At 51.2% G+C, this 26,807-nt stretch overlaps 1 protein-coding gene across 6 annotated transcripts in view; it reads left to right on the top strand.

Annotated features, from left to right (window-relative positions):
- Nucleotides 1–6,429: 6,429 nt before the first annotated feature.
- The window catches only part of Sez6 (seizure related 6 homolog), a 46,207-nt gene continuing 25,829 nt past the window's right edge, over nucleotides 6,430–26,807 (top strand). For 4 of the 6 annotated variants that reach the window (XM_075991522.1, XM_075991521.1, XM_075991520.1 and 1 more), the window contains exon 1: nucleotides 6,430–6,649. In XM_075991522.1, coding sequence (XP_075847637.1) covers nucleotides 6,595–6,649 — 55 coding nt within the window. In that variant the 5' untranslated portion in view covers nucleotides 6,430–6,594. The remainder of the gene's footprint in view (nucleotides 6,650–26,807) is intronic. The other 2 variants (XM_075991524.1, XM_075991523.1) reach the window with 1 other exon arrangement.

Raw genomic sequence — 26,807 nt, 5'->3', positions numbered from 1 at the left:
GACAAATGGAGGGAGAGAGAGATGCGAGGCGCGTGGGGAACCCAGAGGCCAAACAAGCTTTGGTGCCCATGCTATGTGCCTCACTCTCTGCCACACGGCCACCCCCCCCCCCATTCTGCGTTTAGCCAGAGCTTCCGTGTGCTGTCTCTGAGGATATAAAGCACTTGACGTCTGCTCTGGATCCCAGCTAAGCGCTGGTCATTTAACTGAATATCTATTGGGTGAATTATAGAACCAATTGTCCCTACGGGTTCCAAGCAGCTACCCCCCAGGATTCTGCTCCTGGGTGACCCTCTAGGTAGGCCTAGGCCCCTGCAGATGAACTCTGGGCAGAAGCCCAGGCCCAGGGAACCTGTGACTCCTCTGCCACTTGCCCCACAAAGGTTCACTGATAGGTCCCTTTCTTCCTTACCTCCTCAGGATGGCACGTTAAGTAGCTGTGAATCACCAAGTCTCCTGGGGCCTCAATGTCCCTATCTGTTCAATGGAGACAATAACAGCTTTGTACCTGCCTCATAGGATTGTTGTGAAGGTGTTGTTAAATCCCCTGGCTTAATGCCCTCAAACAGCAAATGATAAATGGAGCTATTATTATTTTTTAAGGTAAAGAAGAAAAAGAAGAAAAAAAAAACCCTCTGAACTCAGGGCCTGACTTTCTTTAAATGGAGAATAGACAGATCTATTGTGAATTTGCTTTCAATGCATGTGACAATCTTTTTAAAGAGGAAATACTTCAGACCTTTCTGTAAAATGTGAATCAGCTATGAGCCCATGCCTTCTACAATCGCAAAGCTTCTTAGCAGGGTTTGCTGCAAAGAGAAGGCATGATTATTCTCCCATATATCCAAACCAACCCCCCAGTCCTGCCTCAGGCATAAGGAGAACAAACACAATTTTGCCTTCACCTTGGCCCAGGCTGAGCAGCTATGAGAGATGGTGGTGTGGGGTCAACCACAGGTCTGGGATGTTTGCTCACACCAACCCTCTCTTGCCTTGTATCAGCAGAAGTGAGTGGTGCTGGCCCTAGCATCTACACCTGAGGGAGCATCCAGCTGCAGTCTCCCCGCCCCCCCAAGAGAGAACTAAAATGCTTTGAGGCAGGGTCTCATACAATCCAGACTGACCCCAAACTGGATATATAGTTGAGTGTGACCTTGAACTTCTGATCTTCCCATCTCTACCATCTGAGGGCTGACTGGTATTATAGGCACGAATCATCATGCCCAGCTTATATAGCACGAGGTATTGAACCCAGGGACTCATGCATGCTAGGCAAGCACTTTACAAACTGAGCCACATCCCTATCTCAGAACTCAGATGTTTCCAGATGTTTCAACCAATTGGCAAGCCTGACTCTCCTGCCGCCATCTCCAGGTAATCATGGAATCCCTGGCGTCCACTGACCAAGGAAGTCTAAATGGTGTACCTGAGGCCTCTTCCACCTGCTCCAGAGTTTAACCCACCAGGTGATCCATTTCCTTACCACATGCCTGGTATCGAGTCCCCAGCCCCTGAGCAGCACCGTAAACCCAAGCCTCTGGTGGATATGTTTTATGTCAGTTCAAGCGCAGGGACAACCGAGTTCAGAGGATTTTATTTCTGGAGCCGTCCATATTTCTCAGGGATTATCACCTGTCTTTGTTCCCTCCCTCTCTTGGTTATTATCCTTGGACACTTTCCAAGCCAAGCTGCCTTGATTGCTTGGGGAGACGAAGGCCCCCAGCATCCTCCATGGTATCTCTGGATCTGGCAAGGATGCCCTTGGGGACTATTTCTTCTTCCTTCATCATAACTCTGCAACTGGCCACAAGATAGGTGGCCTTGACTTTCAGGAGTTGGTTTGCCTAAGAGACTTTCCGTGTGTCAGAGAATATGAAGAGGGGAGTAGAAGTAGAGGCCTCTGTCTTCAAGGCTGGGGAGGGCTATGTGAAGAGTAAGCCCGGGGGTACAGAGGGGAGGGAGAAGGCCAGCTGTTCTCTTTCTTACACCGTGCCAACCTAGCCTGACACCAAATTAATAGCATTCAAATGAGATGCAAAGCATTATGCAAATACAGAGGGGAAGGCCACTCTTTCCAGAGCCTCTGGGTTGTTGGAAGGCCAGTGCCTGGAGCCCTTTCATGGAGGGCCCTGTGGGCTCTTGTCAACTTCAATCCTCACACCTCAGCACCAGCTTGTGCATAGGACAGAAGAGACTGGCCAGGCGTTCAAATTGGCTTTGCCTCCCAAGCACTCGGGGCCCCTTCCCATCTGAAACAACGCACAGGCAGCTGCAAGGTAGCATAAGCTCCCTGGGTTCCTCTTCCCCACTCATCAGCATGTATGCAAACTAGATGCAAGGCTTTTGCATCTATTTAACTGTCCATTAAAATAGCCCCATGCCCGTCACCTCTACACAGGCCCAGGCTTCCAAATTGCCAACCCCTGCTGCCTGCAAAAGCCATGTGTTTCCTGAGCCTGGTAATTGCTGTGGTGTTTGTTGAGCTGTATTTGCATTTGATTGTCATTTAACTTTCTATCTTTCTCCTTCAATCAAACCAGGGGTGGGAAAGTGGGGAAGGGCGAGAATTGGGCTTCTACAATTGATTCTTCATTTTAGTTTCAGCCCCATTGGGGGTTTCAAAGAACTTCATTTATTAGTACCACAAACTTGAACCCTGGGACCTCTCCCTCCACACGGTGGGGGAAGGCCTCCTCCCACCCATCCCAGGACTCCTACGTACAAATAATTTAGCCAACAGGATAGATCTCAAGTCCTATCTCCAGTCTGCATGTTTCAGCACCTGCCTCATTTCTGCCCAGCTAGTGGCATTAAACATTTATGGAACCGTGGAGGATCAAAGGCCTTGGCTGGGGGTGGTGGGCAGGCTGGAGGACTGGGTTTGGAGAGGAAAGTAGTTCACATCAAACCATTTTCTGTTGCTGTCTCAGCACACCCAAGGCTCCTGCCGCAGTGATCTGGTCCCATTCCTGGAGTGGGAGCGAATGCTCAGAGCCGGGACCTTCGGCTGATTGACTTTGGGTAACCCAGGAAACCAGGCATGTCCCTGGCCATACCAGAAGCCACTGAGTCTAGGGACTTACTCCAAGAAGATGGTGACAGTAAATAGAAAGTTGTGACCCTACAGCCCCTGAGATAAAGTGGCAACCTCCTTCCCTGCCCCCCTAAAACCCTAACCTCTTTGGAAGCTCTACTTTGAAAGTTGTCTTGGAGAAGAGTGGATTTAGATTCCCCCCTCTTCTTGCTCAGAAAGCAAGTGCTATCCCAACAGAGACTTCAAAATAAGTCACCAATGTGCCTGTGACACCGAGAGTTAACAGGCTGTTTAGAACTGGAGAAGTGAGGCTGACTTCCCCAGGGATGTGGTTAGAGACCCACTCCTGTTTGGACAGTGGCTAGGAGCCCCCCACTCCCCCCCCCGGCTTTCAACCCTAACCTTCCTCCTGGTTAGCAGTGAAGTACCATTCTTCCCACTGTTCACAGTGCCTGAAACCCACCCAAAGGATGCCAGGCTGACATGTTTTAGCTTGTAGACCTTCATAATGAAGTAACCCCTGCAAGGTAGCCACCAAGAATGACCTGTCACTCAGCTAACCAAAAAAAACCTCCTACAGCCAAGCCACAGATGACCCCAGCCCTTCCTCACATTTTCCTATGGGGGCTCAGCTTTGTGGAACCAGTCCCCCTACTGACCTCAGCTATCTGGCAGTTTCCCTCATGTTGCTGGCCACATAAGCCACACCCCCACTCTGTCCTCCTTCCATTGGATGCCCTCCTACTCCATTCACCGAGTAAGGCAGATTCAACTTGGTTTCACCCATCTGCCGTGGGAAGCCCTCACTGACTTAAAGCAATGCCCCCTTCTCCCTATCTCACAACATTCATACGCCATCGTGCCGTGTGTGTGTGTGTGTGTGTGTGTGTGTGTGTGTGTGTGTGTGTGCAGAAGCCAGGGGATAACTTACAGGAATTGGTCAGGAATTGGTTTTCTCCTCTCCCTCCACCATGTAGGTATTCTGGGAATAGAATTCTAGCCAGGCTTGACAGCAAGTGCCTTTTACCCACTGAACCATGTCACCAGCCCATGCCACTCTCCAGTGCACGTTTGAATTGAGTAAACGCTCAGATTGTAAACCTTGAGTATAGATTAATGCCCCCTTGGGTACTCTATTGTCCTAGATTATGGGTAATACCAAGGTCTAGGAAGAATGGACCCTTTGGAAAGCATGAGAAAAGATGCTTACCAAAAATTCTACTGCTTCCTAGCTTGGTCCAGGCTCTGCCTCAACCTTGCATGACCATTCCACAGGAGCCATGTTTACCAGATCTCTAGTAAAGACCCATGGCAAGTTTTGCTATCGTTCCAGACATACAGTACAAACCATCCTCCGGGTTCAGGGCAGAGCCTGTATTCTGGGACTGTAGTCTCCAGTGGACCCTCCTGAATGCTCAGGAAGGCCATATTGCAGGTTCCCAGAGAGCTTGCTTGCCTTCCTTCTTATAGGTAGTACCTAGTCCATCCGGAGTCTCACCGTCAGGACAACTGAATGAGACCAGCAGCAGCCTTTAAGTCACTATGAACCTTCCAGATGTATAAGGTTCAACCTGCATTGTGGCTCGTGCCCATCCCCCAGAGCTGTGTAGTCCTGAGGGGCCCAGGGAATACCTACAAGGAAGAAAAGCAGGCTCTCACGATTCTTGCTAGTTTCCAGACTTCAGACAGGCATTTCTGTGCCCATTCCCCCATTCTTTTGGCTATTCTTGTCTTCCCTCCCCTCCACCCCTTTTTCCTGGCTTCTCCTTACTTCAGATCCTTTCCACAAAGGCCTCCCTCCTCCCAGCCTTCTGCTACTCTCCCCGTTTTCTTCACTTCTCCAAACAGCTGTCCAAAAACCCTCTCCCAGCGTCTTCCTCAGGTAATTCCACATGACACCTGATGCTTGGGATTCCTGACACCAGGCAAGGTGGCTCCCCAGAGCCCACAAGAGAATGTACAGAGAATCAAAGGAGCAGAGCTGGAAGACCACAACGACCAAAAGATCTGAGGAATAAAACTTAGGGCAGAAGCCACCTATTTCCTTTGGGGGGTGGGTGTTCGAGACAGGGTTTCTCTGTGTAGCTTTGGAGCCTGTCCTGGACTAGCTTTTGTAGACCAGGCTGGCCTCGAACTCACAGAGATCCACCTGCCTCTGCTTCCTGAATGATGGGATTAAAGGTGTGTGCTATCACCTGGCTGGAAGTCATCTGCTTCCAGGGTAAGATGGAGGGAATGCAGTGGACAAATGATTGGTTCCTCTACAAATGTTAACATCACCCGCACGGTCGTGTCCTATTGACCTAACCGTGGTCCCTTGGATCTAAATAACAGGCTCAAGTTCTATACAATTATGACTAGCTTGATGTTGGCCTGTGGCTTGCTGGGATTCCTCAGATCACAAAGAGTCATAGAATCTTATTTTCCACATGATTGAATGGGATAGCCTTTTGGTTACTGCCCCTCCTTCAAGTTTCCCTCCATCTGAAACAATACTGGTGGGCTAGAGATATAGCTCAGTGGTAGAGCGCCTTTTTATGAAGTATAAGATCGTGTGGGAGGCCCTGGTTCCTAGCACTGAAAATAAAAGCAATTAAATGAAAATTTAAAACTAAAACAGCCGTAAAGACCCCTGACACTCATGCAGGCCCCATTTTCTCCATCAGTTCCAAAACCTGAGCTGGTACTGGCAAAAAAGCTCTGTGTCACTGCGTCTGTGTTCTGGTTCCACAGAGGAAATAGAGGAAGAGGGTCTGGAAATTCGGGACGGCATGGGGACGGAGGGTGCTGCCTTTAGCATCCCACAACTTGACCCAGGTTGCCTCCTACCAAGTGAAGAATGTCTCCCTAGGACACAAGTGCCGCTGGCTTTTAACTATAATATCAGGATAATTAAGCTTTTCTGTGAGCACAGTTTGCTGCTGATGCAGCTGCCTGGAGCCCCGGCATTTATTGAGCGCAAAGTAATAATTTATTGTCCTTTGTACGCTCAAAAGCCGTCTTCATTATCGGCCCGGGATGGAGCTGCCACAAGGGCAGGCGGGCCTCACCAGCTGCCTCACTGATGTGCATCTTCCCCGGTCATCCTCGGAGCCTTCAGGTACGAGGATAGGGTGAGGAAAGGTGGGGAGGGGGTTGTTCTCCTTAATGGAGAATCCGATTAGAACCTAACACCCTGGGAGGCTGCTAGCCCGGGAGAGAGTGGCAAGCTTGGCTGGGCGTGGGCAGTTTGGGAAGGCGGAGACTGTGCCACATTAGCAGGGCAGTCCTTTCTCCAGGGTTGGCGTGGCTCGGAAGCCTATGCTCTTGCCGCTGGGTCTTCTGCGCCTTTGCTTGAGACTTTACGGTAAGCCGCTCCTCCCGCGCCCCCGCCCCCAGCCCCGCGCGGCGATCCCCGGCGCCGACGCCAGGCGCTGGCCGTGGTGCTGATTCTGTCAGGCGCTGGCGGCGGCGGCCCCGCTGCTCTCCCGGGGACCGACTCAGCCCCCCTGCCCACCCCTCTCCTAGTCCCTAGTCCCCCTGCCGCGGCCCCGACCCGGGGTGCGGCCGCAAGCAGCACCATGCACCCAGCAGTCCTGCTGCTCCTGCCCTCGCTGTTGGCGCTCCTGGCTCACGGTAAGGGACCCCGGCGTCTGGCCACAGGACGGGGGCGGGCGCGGACTCCCAGGGGTAGAAAAGCAGGGTCCGGCGCCTCGCTCCGCGCGTCTTGTTGTCCCTCCCAAACACCGCGTCCCGCCGACTGCTCTGTCCCCGGCGCCGACCCAGCCGGGCGGGGCGCGGGCTCCACCGGCGGGAAGCTGTCGCGGCTCCCGCCATTCGCTCCCGGCCGAGACCTCGCCTTTAATCATCTCCCCGGATCTAATGGGATTTCTCTGCTGCAATTCATCACGCCACCCCCTCCCCGCACACACTCGCTCACCCGTGCGCTACCTCGCTCCACTCCAGGCATCTAGGAGCGCCGGGGCGCGTTGCGGGGGTTGGGGGGGTGGATCGCGGGTGCAGAGTCCGGACAGTCCAGCTGGCAGCCCGCCGTTCTGCCTCCCCTGCCGCTCTCCAAACTTCGCTCGACTTTGCCGCCAAGTCTGGAGCCACTCTCATTCTCACTGCAGAGGAACCGGGCCGGGTGGTGGCAGGACCTGAGATTTGGTCATCTCTCACCTCTCATCGCCTTGGCTCTGAAATGTCAGAATTGGAACCTAGAGCACAATTCTGGGGAGACATTGGGGGACCCTGGGAGCCCTCTGTCCTTCCCCTCGCTCTTCTCTGGGCTGCAGCAACTGGGGTCCTGGGACTGGCTGTCCTCCCCGAAATTCTTTTATTGCACATACACATGCACACCCTCACATGCCCGGAGTGCTACCCCCCTCGGAGTCTGCCTTCCCACCGGGTCCTATCGACCCCAGAGTGGCAGACTAGTTGGCGGAGACCCAGCCCGGACTCCCAGCCCCGGACTCCGAGTCAAGTCCCAACTTCATTCGTCTCGGTCAAGAAAAGCTTGGCCTTGGAGTAGGCAGCAAGGGAGTTTGGAGGGAAAATGAATGAGAAGCAGAAAAGATGCTAATCTAATCTGAAGCAAGCGTTCTCGGAGTCTACAATTGCTCAGGTCCTTCTCGGCTTTTACTAGTCGCTTGGTGGGGTCCGCGAAACCGCACTTGGACTTGGGACTCCAAGTCCCTCGCCATCTGGTTATGGTTCGTAGCTTCTGCTGTGGAGAAGGGAGGAAGGGGAATTTCTAACCTTCGGGCTCCGGCTTCCTGGGCCAGAGATTGGAGGTCAGATCATCCCGACTATGGCTGGTTTGGGCTGGGATGGTACTAGGCAGCTGTTCTGCTCTGGAGGCACTGGAGCCTGTCTTTGAACCTCGAGCTCTACCCACAAGCAGACCGTGTCTTTGCCCAGCCTATCTGGCTGCCAACACTGGCTCCTCCTAGGGCTAGGAAAACTTGGGGTTGTATATTCACCTTGCTGGGAGAAGGGAGAATTTCACAAGCCCCAATCCAGGGATGAAAATGGATGAAGAGAAACCCATCTCCTGGGCGAACAATCTAAGGATATCTCTGAATTCAAGATCTGTATGGCGTCTGGCCACATCCTGGCTACTTCCCTGGGGCACACAGTCTGTGTCAGTTCTCTGGCAATGGAGTCAGACTGGAGGTGTGGAGGAATTTACCCACTCGCCCAGCCAGTGTCCTTCTGGGATTCATTAGATTCTCCAGTGCAGGATTGTCTTTCTGTTGGGTTCCATAGGAAGAAAGAGATTTGGAAGCAGTGGCAAGCCTGGCAGGTGAGAGAGCCTGGACCCAGAGCTAGATGGCCAGGAGGCCCTTACCTCTACGACATAGATGAAACGTTACACATCAGAGTCTGAGCCCTCTCACAGGAGGCAGCTCACTTGGCTTTCTGGGGCTCCTGGAGACTTTCGTAAAAGAGAGATTTGGGGAGTAAAGGCCTTAGGCTGGAAGTCTTTCAGCCTGAGGATGTAGCCCTGTAGCCTGGCAGCCTGGGAGACCTCAGAGCTCTGCTCAAAAGAGGGACTCAGACCACATGATGCAGTCGGTCAGCCGCAGCCTGAACCTTCAACCTTCGGTAGTCCAGGGGAGGCAGACGCCCTGAAAGCCAAGGAGATGGGCAGTTCCCCCGCCCCAGGGCTCAATTCCCCACTTCTTTTGCAGCTCTTGGATTAATTGGTCCCAGGTATGACAGGCATTAGACTTTGGGACGTCCTCCCAACCCATGGGGAGTGCCAGGGAGGTCTTTTCACAGTGGGGGAGAAGACAGTTCGGCAGGAGCCAGGCCTGCCTAGGCCTGCTGTGTCAGTTTAATGATTTTTAATGAGCAATTACCTTTAGTCATTCTCTTAATTTCTGAATATCAATAAAGTTAATTAAACTCTGCGTGTGTGAATGTGGCCTGGGGAGATTGTGAAGGTAAAAGCAGCCAAGACTAGGGTGGGATTAGGTCTCCAGGTATAGAAGCTGCCTCCACAGTTATGTGACCTTGGACCCAGGGTTCCATCTCTCTAAGCTCTCTTGAGAGTGCGGTAGAAAGATGGGGGAAACCAGAAATAGCAAACCTCAGTTGCTTATTCTTCCAGAAACTGGGGGATAATGTGTGGGAGAAAAAAAAAATGGAAGGATTTGGCTTCCAGAATCCCCACTGATGCAAGGGCTAACAGCCTAGGACTGACTTAACCTAAAATGCTAATTGTTGCTTAGGGATGGAACTCCGGTTGGGACTGGCTTCTGACAACAGACTGCTGAGTCTGGGGGCTGCTTCAGAAGGAATCCTGCGTCCTTCTCTAGCCTGGTACTTCAGGATGAGGGCTTTTGCTGGGGAGATAGCTTAGATTCCACTCAGAGATCCGGAGGTGGACGTGTCAGGCCGGCAGGCAGGGAACCCCTGCTGGGTTTTTGAGGAGACCCGCCCTGAGAGGAAGAGAACTCTGAGCTGGCTTTTTGCCCCTCACGGACCAAAGTGAATCAAGCTTGGCAGGCCCTGGCGGCCATCCCAGCCTTCTCAGCAGGGTGGCAGCTTAAAATGCCTTGGGGATGCTGTGGGGCACTAATGGGGAGCAAGAAGACAATGGGACTGGGGCTTAATTAGAAACCGAGCTTCCATGCCCCTCCCCACACACGTGTCTGCCTGTCAGAAAGGCTGCCTCTTTACCCTCTCTCTCACCTAGTCCAGGTCCTCCAGCCTCCTCCAGCCCTTCTCATCTCCATCTCTCCTAGCTCCAGTTAAGCTCATGCTCTAGGTGGGGCTCAGCTTAGGACTCCTGCGTCCTACTTGGGCAGAGCTACCCAGGTTTATTATTCTACCCTCCAACTTCCCCAGAGAGAAAAGGAGCGGTAGCCAGGGGTAGCTTCAGTAAAGGAACCTCTCGGCCCAGGTGGTGAAGAGCCCAGGCTGCCACGTCCTTGGCTCACTAGACCTCCACTCTGGAGCCTTCAGTGTAAGGTTGCATGAAATTCATGCTTGCCAAGCCTGGTTTTTCACCTATGAGAGGCTAAGCTCTATAAACAAGAGTCACCTAGAAGAGGAGAAGCTGCCAGACCCAGTCCACAGCCAGGAGGTAGAAAGCAGGTGCAAGGAGGTCTCTGAGGCCAGTTCCCACAGGAACAACACCATACCAGAAAGATGACTAATAGAGCTGGGGCAAAGGAATCTCTGCATCCGTTGGTCAGACGAGCCAAGTGCTCAACAACTTCTTGCCTCCTCATGCTCCTTCTACCTGTTTTTGTTTCTGTGTTTTTCCTCCTCCTCGGCCAGCCTGGTTAGTCTACTTCAGGCTTCAAGCATGGCTTGACTGGTACTTCGGTAATTGGCACAAGGCATCTGCTCTATGGTGTGTCTTCCAGCCTGAGTCAGAGGACTTGTCCATGTCCCCACTGTCTGTTTGCTGCCCCCATCTGGTCCCCAGACCGTTGGATCAGGAGCCTTTGCTGGTTGCTTGAAGCTCCTTCCAGTAGCAGCAACCCAGAAAGGAGACTAGTAAGTCTATCTTGGGCAGCTACTGAATCCCGACTTGGGAGAAGCTGAGGGGTCAGCTTCCTGGCTAGAATGGAGTGACAGGCCTCTGGCAGCTGGGACTGCATCATGAAGCTGAGTTTGCATAGCAAGCACACTATTTTTACATAGATTGTATGTTGGGCTCCCCCCTTTCCTAACAGTTGGCCAATTATTCCGCCTGTAAATTACAGCCTTTACTTAGTTTTTTTTCCTGCTACGAATTAAGCTGTCATGCCATCAGCCTTAGGTGGTTTGGGAGGCGGGGCCTGATGGCCATTCTTAATGCGGTAAAGCTTTTTCTCAGTCCATCCCTTAGTGCCACTGCCGCTTATGTCCCCAGTGGCTCGGGGCCTAGCACGGGGCACACAGTAAATGCATGTTAAGAAATTTGTAAGAATTGCATGGTTAGAAATCAGCACAGAAATCACAGCAGGGCCTGGCCTTTCAAAGCCCCTCCGGCCATTGCCATTCATATCTGGCTGAGAGGGAAGCCTTATATGAACTGAAGGACAGGGGCTCCTGAATGCACTCACCCAGCCAGGCTTCAGAAACCATCACATAGGAGCTCTGAGATCAGATATGCCCTTGGATGGAATAGTCTAAGGATAATCTAGATAGTAATGTGGGTCCGTGAAGCTTTCTCAGCTCCTAAAAACATCAGGTGTTGGGGTACAGCCCTCCAAGCACTCAGCACATCATTTCTTTGCTCCCTGTACAAACATGGTTTGTTCAAGGTGTGAGGACTGGCCCAGAGAACAGCCTCACCCACAGGAGCCCAGGCTTGGGTGATCAAGCCTTTTCTACTCCCCTTTGATTTAATGTTCACAGTGAGAGGTTGGGAGCGAACAAGCCACTTACCCTGGGCTGCCTAGCTAGTGAACAGGAAGGACACCCCAAAATGCCTGCCCATTTTTCAAGGTCTTGCTTCAGCCGGGACCGTCTCCTCTAGCCTAGGGAATAGTGGTAATATAGGGAAATAGGAGCCCGGAATGCCACGATTCAAATAATATAAGCAGCAACAATAACAGCAAATGTTTATTAGGACCGACTACATGCCAGGTTCCCTGTGTGCTTTATAGATATCCGCTCATTGCCTTTCCTATCATTTCCATGAAATAGAAGCTATTCCTTGCCTTTCATAGACCAAGTTCAAGCTCATATTGTCTGACAGACTTGAGACATAAATAGTCAATAACTTTCTTCTAGCACACTTCTGGCCTTGACAGTTGCTTTCCTGGTGATGTCTATTCCCAGTCTTTATCATATAGCAGGTTACAGACATTTTATCATCCTATTCTTAATGCAAAGGACTGAAATATCTTGGCCCAAAGGTCTGTAGTAACTCCTGTCCTTTGGGGATCTTGGTAAATAAGAGGAATGGTCCCGCTTGTCTTGGCTTCTTGGGTTATCATACCCCTCAGCCTTTATTGAGGCCCATTCCCCAAATGGAAGGCTGAAGTCTTCCTCAGCTTCTTTCCAACTACCTACCTGTCGTCCAGCCGCCAGCTCTTCCGGGGAGAAGATCGATGCTGCAGCTGCAGGCAGAGTGTTGTTGGCCATTGATTGTTGAGATTTCTCGGAGGGCTTGGGAGCAAACAAACCTGCCACGTCTCCAACAACAATCCCAGGCTCTTGCTGCAGAGCCTGCCCGCAGCCTTGCTGGCAGGGCATCTGGCAAGAAGAGAAGGGGTGAGGTGGGAGGTCCTGGCTGAGACCAGCAGGAACCAGGGGCTCTGCCAGGAGATGAGCAGGGACTGAGTAAGCATGGGAAGGAGGGGAGGAGATGCAGTGAGGATGCTGGGTAAAGCATCCTCACCCTACCACCATACAGGACTTAACTGGTCCTGCCTTTACAGACTGTCCTTCTGTCTGTTTCCATTCTCCCACCTCCCCTTTCCTGATCACCCAACACGAACTCAGCTGTCCACTTGCCCATCCTTCCATTCTCCATTCAACAACCCCTCTATACAGCACCTATTAAAAGTTAGACTGTAACACAAACCCTGACCTTAAGGAACTTAGTTTAGGGACAAGCTACAGCCTTAATAAATAAGATCAGCTCTTGCTACCCCTCTAGCTAGACTAGAGACTTCTGGTTTTTTTTTTCTCTGATATTAATTGAACGAGTTAGATATGACAAATGACACCTACAGGATCCAACTACCCTGGACTCCAGAAGGACAGATGACTCCTGGCCAGGAATCCTTCTGTACCTTGCTTTCTCACTCCTGGCAGGAAATTACCATCTCATTCTGTGAAGGGCCAGAAAGTCTCTGGGGTCCTCAGGCCAGGCCATGAGGGAAGTCCTTCATCAAAACTTTCCCATCTCTGCTGGGTCTGGGTGTCCCTGTAATTTTCAACAGGCTTACATGGTACAGGGGCCCACCTGCTTGTCACCAGACCAAATACATTGCATATAATCCAAGTTGTGGGTCTCCACCCCCAAAGTGTATGCCCCAGGGGTTAACCAGAATTGTCATACCCTGGTAGTAACCTAATCATGTCCTTAGGAAGCCCCTTTCACCCCTTTTCTCCCCTACCCAAAGGCTCTTCTCTTTACAATCAAGCCCCCTCCCTCCCATCAGGCAGAGAGGGCAAAATTTAGAAAGCCCCCAGACCACCGAGCACCCCTACATCTTCTCTATACGCTGTTTTCTTCCTGCTCTCCCCATTCTCAGACCAGACTCAGCTACACTGTCCCCGCTCAGCTTCTTCCTGCTCCCTCCTCCCTCGCAGCTCTGATCACCAGCCTCTTTGTCCCTCAAGCAGCCACCTGCTGAGCGTCTGGCCAGGGTCCCACAAGCCAGCAGGTGCCTAGGGAGTCCCCAGTGCCTGGGGAGCGGGAGAAACAGGCAGTGTGGAGAGCCACACTGTAGCTCAGGAAAAATTCCAACCACACAGAGCTAATCAGAGAGTTAGGGCCCAGGTTTAAACCTTGGGCTGGCTCTGGGTGTCTAGGTGACCTTGGGTAAATCAAGTCATCTCCCTGTGCCAATGGGAATTCATGGTACCAGATTCTGTCAGGCCTCTTTTGTAGACAGCATAGAATCAAAGGAAATCAGAGAGGGTAGGGACTGGGAAGCGACTAGAATCCCTCTTTGAGAAGGCGGTCCTCCAATAGCCAGAGAGATACAGGGCACCAAGACAGGCGCCTCTTTGCCAGGCAGTCACTGGATAGGCTGGACCTGATGACCCAGGAAGCCGGGGTCAGGGCTGGGCTATTGGCCACGGGCAAGCATTAGCCGAACAAGGTCTCCCAGCAAGATAAAACTAAGGCAAAAGGACAGAGCCTGGGTTCGTGGACCTTTTAAGGGTCTTCACCTGGCACACTGCTCTGCCGAAGTTGTCGTCGACATTATTTATATCCAGCCAGGAGATGTGCTGGTGATTGGAAACATCTGGTCCAACAGCTGGCAGTCCCCCTCCTGTCGAGACACCCTATTTTATGGCTGGCTAAAGAAACAGGAGGAAAGTCACATTTTGAGATAAAAGACCCCCTGCTATCTCCATGCGGAAGTGTGAAGGAGGTGTCCAGTAAGCCAGGGCACGGCATGTTTATTCCCCCAGACTTCCTTCTCCTCCCTCCTGCGCTGCCCACTCAGCCCCCGCCTTGTGGCAGAACCCTGTTCTATCCTACTATCCAGTTACCTTTCTCAATCCCCTTCCGCCTACAGCCCGGACTATGACAGCCTGTTACTCAGGTCAAGGTGGTGCTTCTGAGGCTCCAACCACCCACTGGCCCCAAGTCTGAGTCCTGCTGTACCTGTAACCTCACACTGACTCTGGCACTCCCTTGGCCTTCCCTGCCCAGAACTTCAAGCAACAGAAACAGGAAGAGACAGGGAGAAAGTTTAACTTTCTTAATTAGAGGTGTCCATTCACCCAGCTCAGCAGAGTCCTTGGAGGTCAAAAACGAAGTTGGGTGGGGAAAGAGAATGGGGGTGAGGGGTGAGCTGCCAGCAACCCTAAGAAAGCAGCCTAGACATGCAAGTAGCCTGGACTGCATCCTTGCCTGGCTTGTCCATCTGCTCCTGGGTGTCCCTCTGTCTCTACATCCTAGGGCAGAGGCCTATGGACTATGTGGATCTCACCTCAGCTTGGGCTGCTGTCTCCCACCTCCTATAGGCCTACTCCATTCTCTTTCTCCCCAATCTTGGGCTCCACTGACCCCCTCAATGAAATTTGAGGAGATGCCTTTATTTTTAGCAACCCTGAACCTCCCTCCTCCCCTGCTGAAGATTCCTGTGGAAGTGGAGGGACAGGGCAAGCCTGGGGAGTCTCATAGATTGAGGTGCGCACAAGCTGAGCCCCTTCCCTCAGTCCCACAAAAACACAGTGGCCATGTCTCCCCATCACACTGTCTCACTGGGTGACCAAGTCCACAGATAGTGGGTGGCAAGCGGCAACTGCTGGAAGAAGGTCCTAGGCTAATCTTTGCTCCTCGCTCCCACCACTCCAAGTCCCCAAAGACAGGGCTTAACTCTCCCTTCCCAATGACTCTCCCCTAGATCATCTGGAAGAAAGGTAGAGCTCCTGATCTTCCCCACAGAAGCTGGGAAAAATGGAGAGGGGGGCTGAAGGGTCAAGCAAGAAGCAGAGAGAAGGCAGGCATGCCCAATGAAGCTACTCATCCAGCAGCCTCTGATATGGTCCTTGAACTTCCTAGAGTGGTGTCAGGCCCAAGCTAAGGTTCAATTCTACCCAAAGGCCACTATCAAATCATTATCTCCAGACCCAGCAGGAACAAGAACTCACCCCCATGGCTACTCCCACTGGCCCTGGAAACTGGTCTCAACTGGGAGAGCACAGAGCAGTTCTAGGAGCTGAACCAATGGACCAAAAAAGGGAGGCAGCCCTGGCTCCCTCAGAGGAGGCCCACCTCTAGGCATAGCCTGTCTTTGCACTCAAAGGCTCCTTGTCTCTACATCTGTCCATCCGTCTTGATCTCAGACCTCTAGGCCTGCCTTCCAGATACACCACCTGCCACAGGAAGGCCTTCTATCTGGGCTTCCTCACCTGTAGGATGAAAGGATGTCACCAGATAGTGCAAATGGGCAGTGATCCAAGCCAGAGCATGGCAGGTGCTCAGACACTGTAGGGCTCTCCGGATCCTCCAGTCCCACCCGAGCCACAGGCCCACACACATACACACGTGCACCCACTCACATATACTCATGCTTTGGCATTTGCACATACACATGTATGGTCATGTGTGCACACACGTAACATGCACACACAGACACTCTCACAGATGGGCACACATAGCCTAACTCTCCAATGCTCAGCAAACAGTGACCAAGAGATAGATATAAGTCAATGGACCCCAGAGCATACAGAAGGAAAGTGGCCAGTAACAGTATAATCCCCTACTCTGCCCACCGTCTCTATCAGTTCCTAGAGTTGGGCACCAATAGCAGAAAAGTTGTAAGTGCCCCTCTCACCTAAAGATGTCTTAAGAAATCAAGAAGCAAGTGCTGAGGAAAAAAAAAAAATACAGGCCTAGAGAGGGTAAGTCAAGCCCAAAGCCACATAGCCCATCGGCAGTAGAAGCACAGCTACATTGGTGTCAGGGCTCTGATAAGGTCTCCACAGACACCCTAGTGACCTTCAGACAAAGTAGTAGCTGGAACCCAACTCAGCATTGAGAACCACGGTATTTTGGGGTACTGAGCACAGGACCCTTTCTTCCTCGATTGCATTTTTCTGATCGGTATCCCCCCAGATGCAGCAGACAGAAAGCATCAGGGAATAAAGGTGACAGTTATGGAGGTGAGTAGCCTTCATGCAAAATAAGTCCCTTCTTGGAGCCAAAGCTCAGGAACTCTTGGGAGTATAACCACTAATGATCCTTCCCGAAGGGCTTCAGAGGAGGTGGCTTTTGAACACTGGGGTAGGGGTTAAGAGGAGCAGCTGGTGTGGGGCCCAGGATGGTAACTGCTCTCCAGTCCTGTTTGTCACCTTGTGGCTCTGCCTTGATGGGTTTGTGGACATAAGGGACTGTCCATGGTTAGTGTCTGGAATTGGGGAGAGGACTGTCACTGAACTGACTGAAATGGTCCGGCTACTAGCTCCAGGGAGAACGCAGTTGCTACCTTTGCAGACTTCCTGTCTTGGCTGGTATTTCCAAGGTTTGCCATTCAGAGAAATACGGTCTTTGCTGCTGACGGTTTGGTAATGACTGGGCTGGCTCTGGAGGAGCTGTGACTTGAGCACTCAGCTCAGGCCATGCTCTTCTTCCCCTCTGCTCTATCCCTCTGCCTTGGGACCAGCAGATAACGCCCCTGCCTCCTAAGATCCTAGGCAGAAGGGGCTTAGGGTAGCAGACGGACAGAGGATCCGATAGCTAGAAATTGCACCCTGAGGAAAGAAAGCCTCAGTGCCTACCTGGACCCTTTGTTTCCTACAGCCCAGGCAGGAGAGGAATAGTAAATTAGACTGGCAAGGGTAACAAGACCGGGTTCCTTCCATTGCGTCCATCCTGTCTCAAGGGCAGGGGCCAATTCTACAGTCCCTACTTCTCAGGGCAGTGCTCTAAGGCCCTGGCCCCAGGAGTCACTAGTGCATAGGCAGGGCTTCCGAAGCCCCCAGGTCCCCAGGGCCAGCAGGCAGACAGGAGGGGAGAACACAAGGCCGCAGGGGAAGGTGTATGGCGCAGCAGGTGACGCTGTAGCAAAGGCCTCATTAATCACCTCTCCAGCCCCCAGCTCTGCAGTGGCGAGACCATATTAGATTTTAAATTGGAAAGCAGAGAACGTGGCAGTTAGCAGGGAGCTCCTTCCACCCTGGGCCCCTGATCACAGCCTCACAGGAGGGAAGGGACAGTGGAGTGAAAAGGGCTAGCCTGCCTGCAGCCCAGAGCAGGGCTCCCTCCCTCTCCCTGCTTCCTCAGAGTCTGGGAGCTGTCAAGACAAACAGCTCTGGGAAAGGTCAGGCTAGGGTCCAAATAGGGGACAATGAAAATAAGGGGCCCCAGCAGCCTTTGTGGGGAACAGTGTGTCCTTCTGCTGAGACTAGGGTCTTTCTGGACTTATGGTTCTAGGCTCTGATAGTCATAAGCAAGGACAAATGGTAATGACTAGTGGCCCATGCATGTATTTGGACTCACACACACATACATGCACACAGATACACACATACACACACAGAGACACACACATACACACAGATACATTCACACAGACATTGAGACACACACAGATACATACATACATACATACATACACACATTGAGACACATACAGATACATATATATACACAGAGACACAGATACACATATTGAGACACCCACACAAATACACACATTGAGACACACACAGATGCATACATACACACACAGAGACACAGACACACAGATGCATACATACATGCACACATTGAAACACACACAGAGATACATACACAGACACACATATACATATACACAGATATATGTATGCACACACAATGAGACACACACTCAGATATATACACACAGATACATATATTGAGACACACATAGAGATACTTATAAACATACAGAGAGACAGACACACAGACGCACACAGATACATACATACACACACATTGACACATACACACAGATACAGATACACACAGACACACAGATACTTACATACACACCCATTGAGACACACATACAGATACATACACACAGACCTAGGCAGACATGCAGACACATACATATACACAGATATATACACACACACACATTGAGACACACACAGGTACATACACAGACACACATATACACACAACAAAGCAATGACCAGCACAGTAGCAGCACCGATCCCAGGCTGTGAAACAGACAGATCCCGATGACCATTTTCCCTTCAGAAGAACTAGGATGGTCCATATTGCATCTCAGCCTCAAATTCTTCGCATGAAAAATGTAAAGTACCAATTCCAAGCACAAAGAGAGCACAGCAGTTCTGAAGGGGAGATGGCTCTTGTGGAGGTTTGTGACTGGGTCACAGTGATGCTAGGTAAATACGAGTGCCCTGCAGCTGGGCAGCTCCTCCAGGACGACCTCCAGGGTGCTCTGCCTTCTGCTGCTGACTGGGCAGTGAGGGAAAGGAAGAGAGAACAGAACGAGTGATTCCATGAAACACACACATCCCAGGAGGCCAATGTTCTTCCCATAAAGTCAAATTCTCTTAAACCACCTCTGCTCCTGCCCTCAAAAATGCCCAGCGAGCACCCAACAACCTGGGTGGAAGAGATAGTTCAGTGGCTAAGAGCACTTGCTGCTTTTACAGAGGACTCAGGTTCAGATCCCAACACCTACATGGTAGCTCATAACCATCTGTAACTCCAGTCATAGGGGATTTGACGTTCTCTTCTGGACTCTGAGAACACTAGGCAGGCAGGTGGTGCATATACATGCATGCAGACAAAGCACTTGTATGCATAAAATAAGAGAAATAAATCTTTTTTAAAAAAGCACCCAGCAACCCACAGAACACTTGACCACAGTTGGAAAGCAAGCAGCATTGGAGAACTGAGGAGGCCATGGGCCCAGTTCTCCTGTGGTCTTCATGGAAGCCCTAAAGGAGTCCCTGGGCTCTTTGTTGTCTTCCTTGCCCAACCTGAGTCCTTAGTCCTACAGCCTCTCCAAACTCTTTTCTTTTCTTTCTTTTTTTTTTAAGGTTTATTTATCTATGTGTTCTTTCTGCATGTATGTCTACAGACCAGAAGAGGACACCAGATCTCACTATAGATGGCTGTGAGCCACCATATGGTTGCTGGGAATTGAAATTGGGACCTCTGGAAAAGCAGCCAGTGCTCTGAGCCATCTCTCCAGCTTCCTGTATCCTCTCTCATCTTACTCTCTCAGGATCTCACCTCAGGTTCTTCCCTCCTGAGAGGGTTGGAAGGCCAGGCTATGGACCGTGCATTTTTTTTCATTGCATGTAGTAGTCACTAACATGAAATTAAGTTACAATATACTACCTCAACCTAGCCATGTTTAGAATGCTCCACAGCTCATGTGTTTATGGCTAACTTTTGTTTTTAACCTTTTGCAATGCTAGGGCTCAAAGCCAGACCCTTGTGCATGCTAGGGAAGCATTTTATTTCTAAGTTACAGCCCTGCTCCCTGATCATCATACTGACCACACAGATGTAAAACATTTCCACGGGGCCTGGAGAGATGGCTCAGCACTTGACCCCAGTTAGGTTTCCATCCACACAGCAGCTAACAATCTCCTATTATTCCAGTTCCAGGGAGATCTGATGCCCTCTTCTGTCTCCTGTGAGCATTGCACACCTGTGGTACACATATAAGCCGACAGACACAGATATACACAAAATATAAATTTTTTTAAATTCTTTAAAACAAGGACTGGAGAGATGGTTCAGTGCTTAAGAGTACTGGCTACTCCTCCTGAGGACCCAGGTTTGATTCTCAGCACCCACATGGTGGCTCAGAAGCATCTATAATTCCAGTTCTAGGACATCTGATGCCCTCCTCTGACCTCTGCAGGCAGCAGCTACACATGGGTCACATACATACAGGCAAAACACACACACACACATAAAATAAAAACAAAAATTTTCTTTAAAAAAATCTTTAAAACATCTTTATTGTTGCAATTTTTTTTATTGTAAAACATACTGCTTGAGGGCTAGACAACCCATGTCCAAACTGCAAACCCAGGAGCTGTGTTTTCCTTGTTCTGTCCCAGAACAAGGGGTGATAGACGATGGGGTGACAAAGCTTCTATCTGATGGAACTATGTGACGCTCAGTGAGCTGACTCTGTAAAACACTTGAGATGTCCTTCATGGTTCACGGTGTTCTGGTGTGTGGGAGCAGACAGCACCTCTACACCCTTCTCCCTTTGATTGATGGGACACAGAGGCTTGGATTGGAGAAGTGGCTTGGACAGCAAGCAGCACCAGGTCTCACCTGTCAGGGGCCACTTGATGAGGTGGCCTGACTCCTGGTTTGTGCCACTATCTCCAACCCTGCTCCCTCCACCTGGCATTACGATTTTGGGGGGGGTGGCTGCTCCTAGTCTCTAGGAGGTAACGAATACTCTGTGTCTGGAGGAATGACCAGGGGTGGTAGACACTGGAGGGCTCCCTCTTTGGAGCAGCTGGGACAGGTGCCTTCCTAGTTACAACACTAATCTGCTGCCCCCCCCCCCCCCGGTTTGCTGTGGAAAACCTTCACTGTTTCCTCCTGGGCAAACGAAGGAGGGATGGGATGCTCACAGAGGTGACAAGGACTCAAGTTCTGAGAACCAGCCACTTCTTCACCCAGAATCTATCTGAAAGGAGGTGTCCCTGCTCACGTTTGAAGTCTGTACTTCATTAGATCCACAGGGACTGAGCAAGAAAGAGGACGGTGACAGAGAGCCATGGGAAAGTTAGTGGTAGGCGAAGAATGCAGTAGACACATGCGGATGGGGGTCTGCTAGTTCCTGCTAGCAATTGCCAAAGCTTCTCCCTGCTGGACTCACCCCTGCCCACCCATGCTGGTCAGGAGCCAGGCTTTGGGGAACAGGGTGGGTCTTGATTGCATAGACAAGCAGACCCGGGCTTAGGAACTATGCTCTGAAACCACCCTTCACCAAGCCCAGGACCAGGACAGTTATCTGTGGACAGAGTTCTAAGGGAAGAAAGATGCCTGGTGCTGTATCCTTGCACAATGCGAATGATTCCTGTGGTCAGGACCCATCAAGAAGTGCCCGGGAGATCAGAGGACAGATGGGCAGGGATGGCCATCCACAGCGGGGACAGGACTTGGACATAGAAGGATGGGGAGGTTGTGAAGAGACAAATGGGTAGAGAAAGCACGGCAAGAGAATGGATGGGCTGAGCAAATGGGGTATTACAGAAGGTACCTCTTCGAACAATGAAAATCTCTTCCCACCTTGAAGTACTTCCCCTCCAGGACACCACCAAGCCTCCCCTTCACCACAAGCTGCAGGATTCCCCACACGGATGTCCTAGGATAACAGCACCCAGACTGGATATAAGAAAGTAGTTGACAGAGCTAGGCAGGCTGTGGGTTCTCATCCTAGGTTTCTGTGCCATCAGGAATGAAATACTTAACCACTCTGGTTTCCCAGCATGTCCATCTCTTGGGATAATAGCACAAACTTCCCTAGACTGAGGAGGTAGAGCGTGCTGAGAGCACAGTCCTCTTATAGCAGGCCCTGAGGTGGGCAGGGGATGACAGCTGTTACCAGTCCCAGCTGTTGGCCTAGACCACAGCAGGAAGTGTGTGTCCATTCTGACTCTTGAATAGCTTTTAGAAATAGCTTGGAGGGGCTGGGCAGTGGTGGCACATGCCTTTAATCCCAGCACTTGGGAGGCAGAGGCAGGTGGATGTCTGTGAGTTCGAGACCAGCCTGGTCTACAAGAGCTAGTTCTAGGACAGGCTCCAAAGCAACACAGAGAAACCTTGTCTCGAAAAACCAAAAAAAAAAAAAAAGAAGAAGAAGAAGAAGAAGAAGAAGAAGAAGAAGAAGAAGAAGAAGAAGAAGAAGAAGAAGAAGAAGAAGAAGAAGAAGAAGAAGAAGAAGAAGAAGAAAAAAGAAATAGCTTGGAGGCTGGGCGGTGGTGGCACATGCCTTAATTCCAGCATGTGGGATGCAGAGGCAGGTGAATCTCTGTGAGTTCGAGGCCAGCCTGGGCTACAGAGTGAGTTCCAGGACAGCTGGGACTGTTACACAGAGAAACCCTGTCTCAGAAAAATAAAAAAGAAAGAAAGAAAGAAAAAGAGAAAAGAAAAGAAATAGCTTGGAGAAGTCATATCACAAATCTGGGCCTCAGTTTCCCCATATAAAATGTGAAGGTTATATTGTCTTTCCTGCCAGTATGAGCAGACACACAGCCCTGAACCTATTCAAAGGCTGGATATTATGGGGGAGCATGGTTACATGGGTAAGGAATTAGAAGTTTCTAGAACTGGACTTCAGGGCCCTTTGGCTCTGCCAACTTCTACCTGGTCTGCACAGAGGCAGAGCTGGGCCACTACTGTCAGCGTGGTGATCACACTCAGGCCTAGAGACACCCAGGCACTCTTGACACACAGGGCCCCTTCCCTCTCTTAGGCTCCGGGATAATAGGGGTCTACAGGGCCAGGCCCTCACTAATCCCCTATTAAAACTTGAAAGGGGCCAGGAAACCTCCAGAATAAACTCATTAATTTTTATGGGATAATAAATGGATCCCATTAAATTCTCATTCTTTCGAAGCTGGACCAGCTTAACCTTTTAGAACTCAGAGGAGTGGACTCCCTGCCCACTGCATCCCCCAGGCTCTCCTGGACCCCCATGTTGTCATACTCCCTCTTCCAAGCTGAGAATTGGTTCTACCCTACGGTGGGAGAATTCATCTGAACACATCAGAACCACAGGACCGTTCTGCATACTGCACGGAAGCGTCTTAGGCCTTCTGTCTCTGAGACATGAGCCCCGGTCATGGGGCTGCCCCTTACTGGGCTTTGAAATGACAGACAGCCCCACATTTGTAGAAGCTGGGGGCTGGGGATGGCAGGTGGAAGCGGTGTCTCAGGAGAGGTCCCTACCAGAACTCAGTTCTTCCCTTCCCAGATAGGGAGACAGTACGCGTGCTAGTGAGGACGGCTTTGGAATTAGAACCCAAGGCTTCCTGGCTGTGTGGTCCAGAAAGATCTGCAGATGCGGAGGTGCTGAGGAGTCCTGAGTTTGCACACACACCCTGCAGGAAGAGAGAGAGGCATGGTATATATAACACCTCCAGCTTTACTGCTCACCAGTCTTGTGGTTCTAGGCCTCAGTTTATCTATCTGTGAGACAGGCCATAAGACTTACCTAGCAGAAGGTAGAAAGGGCTCCAGTCTTCCATCCTGATCCAAACCTGCCAGCCTCATCTGTACCCCTACCCCTCTGGGCTCTACTGGGAAACCACTGGGCTGGGGCTGAGGGGTCAGACTACTATTCCTAAGTGGGGCGGGGGGGGGGGGGGGGGAGCACAGGGGCCAGGAGGCGGAGCGGGAGAGAATCCTCTGGGGAGGCCTCCTGAATGGCTCATTAGTGCCAATGAAAGCCTTTTTTCATTTCGTCTAAATACTTTAAACAGGGCTCCCTCCGATGTCTATTTGCATAGCTTAAGAGCTAATGCAGGGGGAGGGCCCAGGCTGCAGCGCCCAGGGCTGGGGGTTGCTGGGCGGTTCTAGAGGGCCTCCAGCCCTTCTGTAGAGACTGCCCCAGCCCTCCCTCCTGTAGAGACTGCCCCAGCCCTCCTGTAGAGACTGCCCCAGCCCTCCCTCCTGTAGAGACTGCCCCAGCCCTCCCTCCTGTAGAGGACTGCCCCAGCCCGTGGAGGGTGTTTCCCAGACGTTAGAGGGGCAGCCCCGTGGAGCTCTGCAAGGAGAGCCGCGGGAATTCTTCCTTGTGTCCAGATACTAGGTGAACTGAGCAGTTTATTTGGTTGTACCCCCAGCTTTGTCCCCAGGGACCCCCAGCTTTGTCCCCAGGGATGAGCAAGGCCTCGAGGTGACTGCTCTCTTCGAGGCTGATGCCGAACTATCCTTGTTTTGTGGATGGCATGCCCCACAGTCATACACATTTGTCACCCAACAGACACCTCACCTTTAGCTAAATCCTTCCTATCCTAGCGGACTGGACTGACCGCCTTTCCCGTCGCCTCTGTCTCCAGCTCCAGGACGTCCAGAGGAGGGCAGCTTTCTGTTTCTTTTCGTCTTTTTTTTTTTTTTAAAGATGTCTCACTATGTAGCCCCTGGCTGGTCTGGAACTTGCTATGTAGACCAGGCTGGCCTCAAAATCACATGTGATCTGCCTGCTTCTGCCTCCCAAACACTGAGATTAAAGGCCTATGAAAGTCTGCCCACAGGCAGAACAGACTTCGATGTGGCAGAGCTGACACTGTGTGCTGTGTGCTGTGCTCTGGCCCTGTTGATTCATACTGGGCTCCAGGCTTGATGTGTTTTGGGAACGGAGTATGGGCTCTCCATTCTAGACACCTTCCCAAGGGCCAGGATCAATTCCAACCTGCAGAGACCTTGAAGGGATCCCTTTCTCTCCATTCACTTGTGGCTTCTTCAAATGACTAGAGTGTTCACTGCTGGTAGCTTCATTCCTCCCTGCTTGCAAGCCAGCACGGTCTGGAATGACATGGGGGGGGGGGGGAGGCATCCCTGTTGCTTCTCCTTTCCAATTCTTGCACAGCCATTTTGAAAGCTGTAGAGATCAGGGTTGTTCTCGTAGCCTTCTCAGAGCTGACACAATTCTGTATGAACTGAAAGTGGAACCAGCATCCGCTGACCTTTTCTTGGCGGTTAAGGATGTAGGGAGCCTAGTGGGCCACACACAGAACGTGCGTCATCTCTTCAGTGATGTGGCTAAATGAGTCAACCTAATCAATAGTGAGCTGCGTAGTTAGAGGCTGACTCTCTGCTCCAGCACCGGGCAAGTCTCTGCCTTGCCCAGCTGTAGGCTTTAAGTAACACATGAGGAAGATTCCTCTGTCACCGAGTTGCTGTGTCAATTAAGTACTGCAAGCTTGCTGGGGATGCTGTCACTAGCCTATAACCCTGGAAGGTAGAGAGACTGACAAGAGGCTTCCTGAGCTGAAGGCCACCTTTGACTATGTGGCAAGGACAAGTTCAACCTGAGCTGTGTGAAACCCTGTCTTGAGCAAATAAATAACAACAAAACCAGAACAACAAACAACAACAACAAAACAAAAAACAAAAACCCTAGCCCTTGAAAGGCTAAGGCAGGAGGACTGAAAGCTTAAAGTCATCTTGGGCTAGACAGCAAACTTTCATTATAACAACAGTAATAGTAAATACTAATACAGGTCTTGTAGGAGACTGACTTAGCAGTCTGCACCCTTAGCTCCTCCTTTTGCCCAAGTCAGTCCCTGAATACTGAATTCAGCCAGGCACAGAGAAGCTCGTGACCTCCTCACCACAACCCTTGGCACTCCAGGAACATGTCACAGACCCTCAGGCCTCCAACAGTCAACCAGGGTATCTCGAGAAGCCTCCTGCAGAAATGGTTTATCTCCCAGAGATTATCGTACCCTCGCTGACAGTGGGTGGCTCCCGCAGGGAACAAGTGGCAGCCGATTTGGGAATCAATTTGCTCGTTTGATATGCTATCTCGATCTCATTTAACCAAGTGCTCCGGTCCCCCTAGATAACACAATCAGCTCAATCGACAGTGACGGGAGGTGCCCATTAGCTCCACTCCATTGCCCAGCACCCACCTGACTGCTGGCAGGAGAGCTATGCCAGCTATGGTCACTTCCTGAGGCAGAGGCTCTGGGTGTGCTCTCTCTCTCTCTTCCAAGATGCCCACAGGTGCCCACCTGAGAGTCACAGGACATGCTTCTTGATAGGCACCCCTGGAAAATAGACCTGAAACATCTAGAGAGTTCCAGGGGTTCCAGCCTCTGTGTGTCATGTTAAGAACAGCCACTGCTTACCTGGCAAAGGCAGAACAACATCTGGGTTGTGGGAAGAGAAAGTAGCCTTGTCCTGGCATGTCACAAACACTAGCTCAATACCTCCCCTCCACGTCGCTGGTTTAGATGAAAGACACCCAGCATTGCCGGACCATCTGCTCTGGGGGACATGAGCCTGGCTGGGTATCTAGTTTGGACACTGTGATATCGGTGCTTGGCACAAATGCCAGGACACAGATGGGCTACTTTAGTGGGCATCGCAGGATGTAGCAATTGGTCCAGGTTTCTTAAAGCTTTGGATGGCCTGGGTCCCGTGACCCAGAAGAATAGAGAACCCTCCAAACTGAAGCCTGCCTTTCCCACTCCAATGTTCTCCCTCCTCCCCTTTGTCTGCCACATCAGAGCTGCGATGGTCTCCTGAACAGAATGCAGCCCATCTGCCACTTCTTCATGCCTGCCAATCCACGGGGTGGGCGCGAGCCTGTGGATTGGCAGCCCCACCAGCAGACGGGTAGAGGAACCGACCTCCTCGCAAGCTCGGCTGTCTCACCCCAGTTGTGCTTCCTTTCCAGACTCTCGAGGCAGCCATTTTGAGGGCTGTAGAGATTGGAAATGCCACTCCTGCTTGCCCCCCAAGACTCCCCAGAGCCAACAAAATTCTGTATGAACTGAGCATAGAACCAGAACCCACTGACCTTTCCTTGGCCATTAACGATCTAGAGAGTCTAGTGGGCCACGCGCAAATGTGCGTCATCTCTTCAGTGATGTGGCTAAATGAGTCAACATAATCAATAGCAGAGCAATCTATCCTGCTAACCAGAGATAGGAAATAAGTTTCATT

Source organism: Microtus pennsylvanicus, chromosome 11, assembly GCF_037038515.1.
Source record: "Microtus pennsylvanicus isolate mMicPen1 chromosome 11, mMicPen1.hap1, whole genome shotgun sequence".
In the NCBI taxonomy this organism is placed as follows: domain Eukaryota; kingdom Metazoa; phylum Chordata; class Mammalia; order Rodentia; family Cricetidae; genus Microtus; species Microtus pennsylvanicus.
The sequence above is the reverse complement of the archived record's forward strand: the minus strand, read 5'-3'. Positions and strand labels throughout refer to the sequence as shown.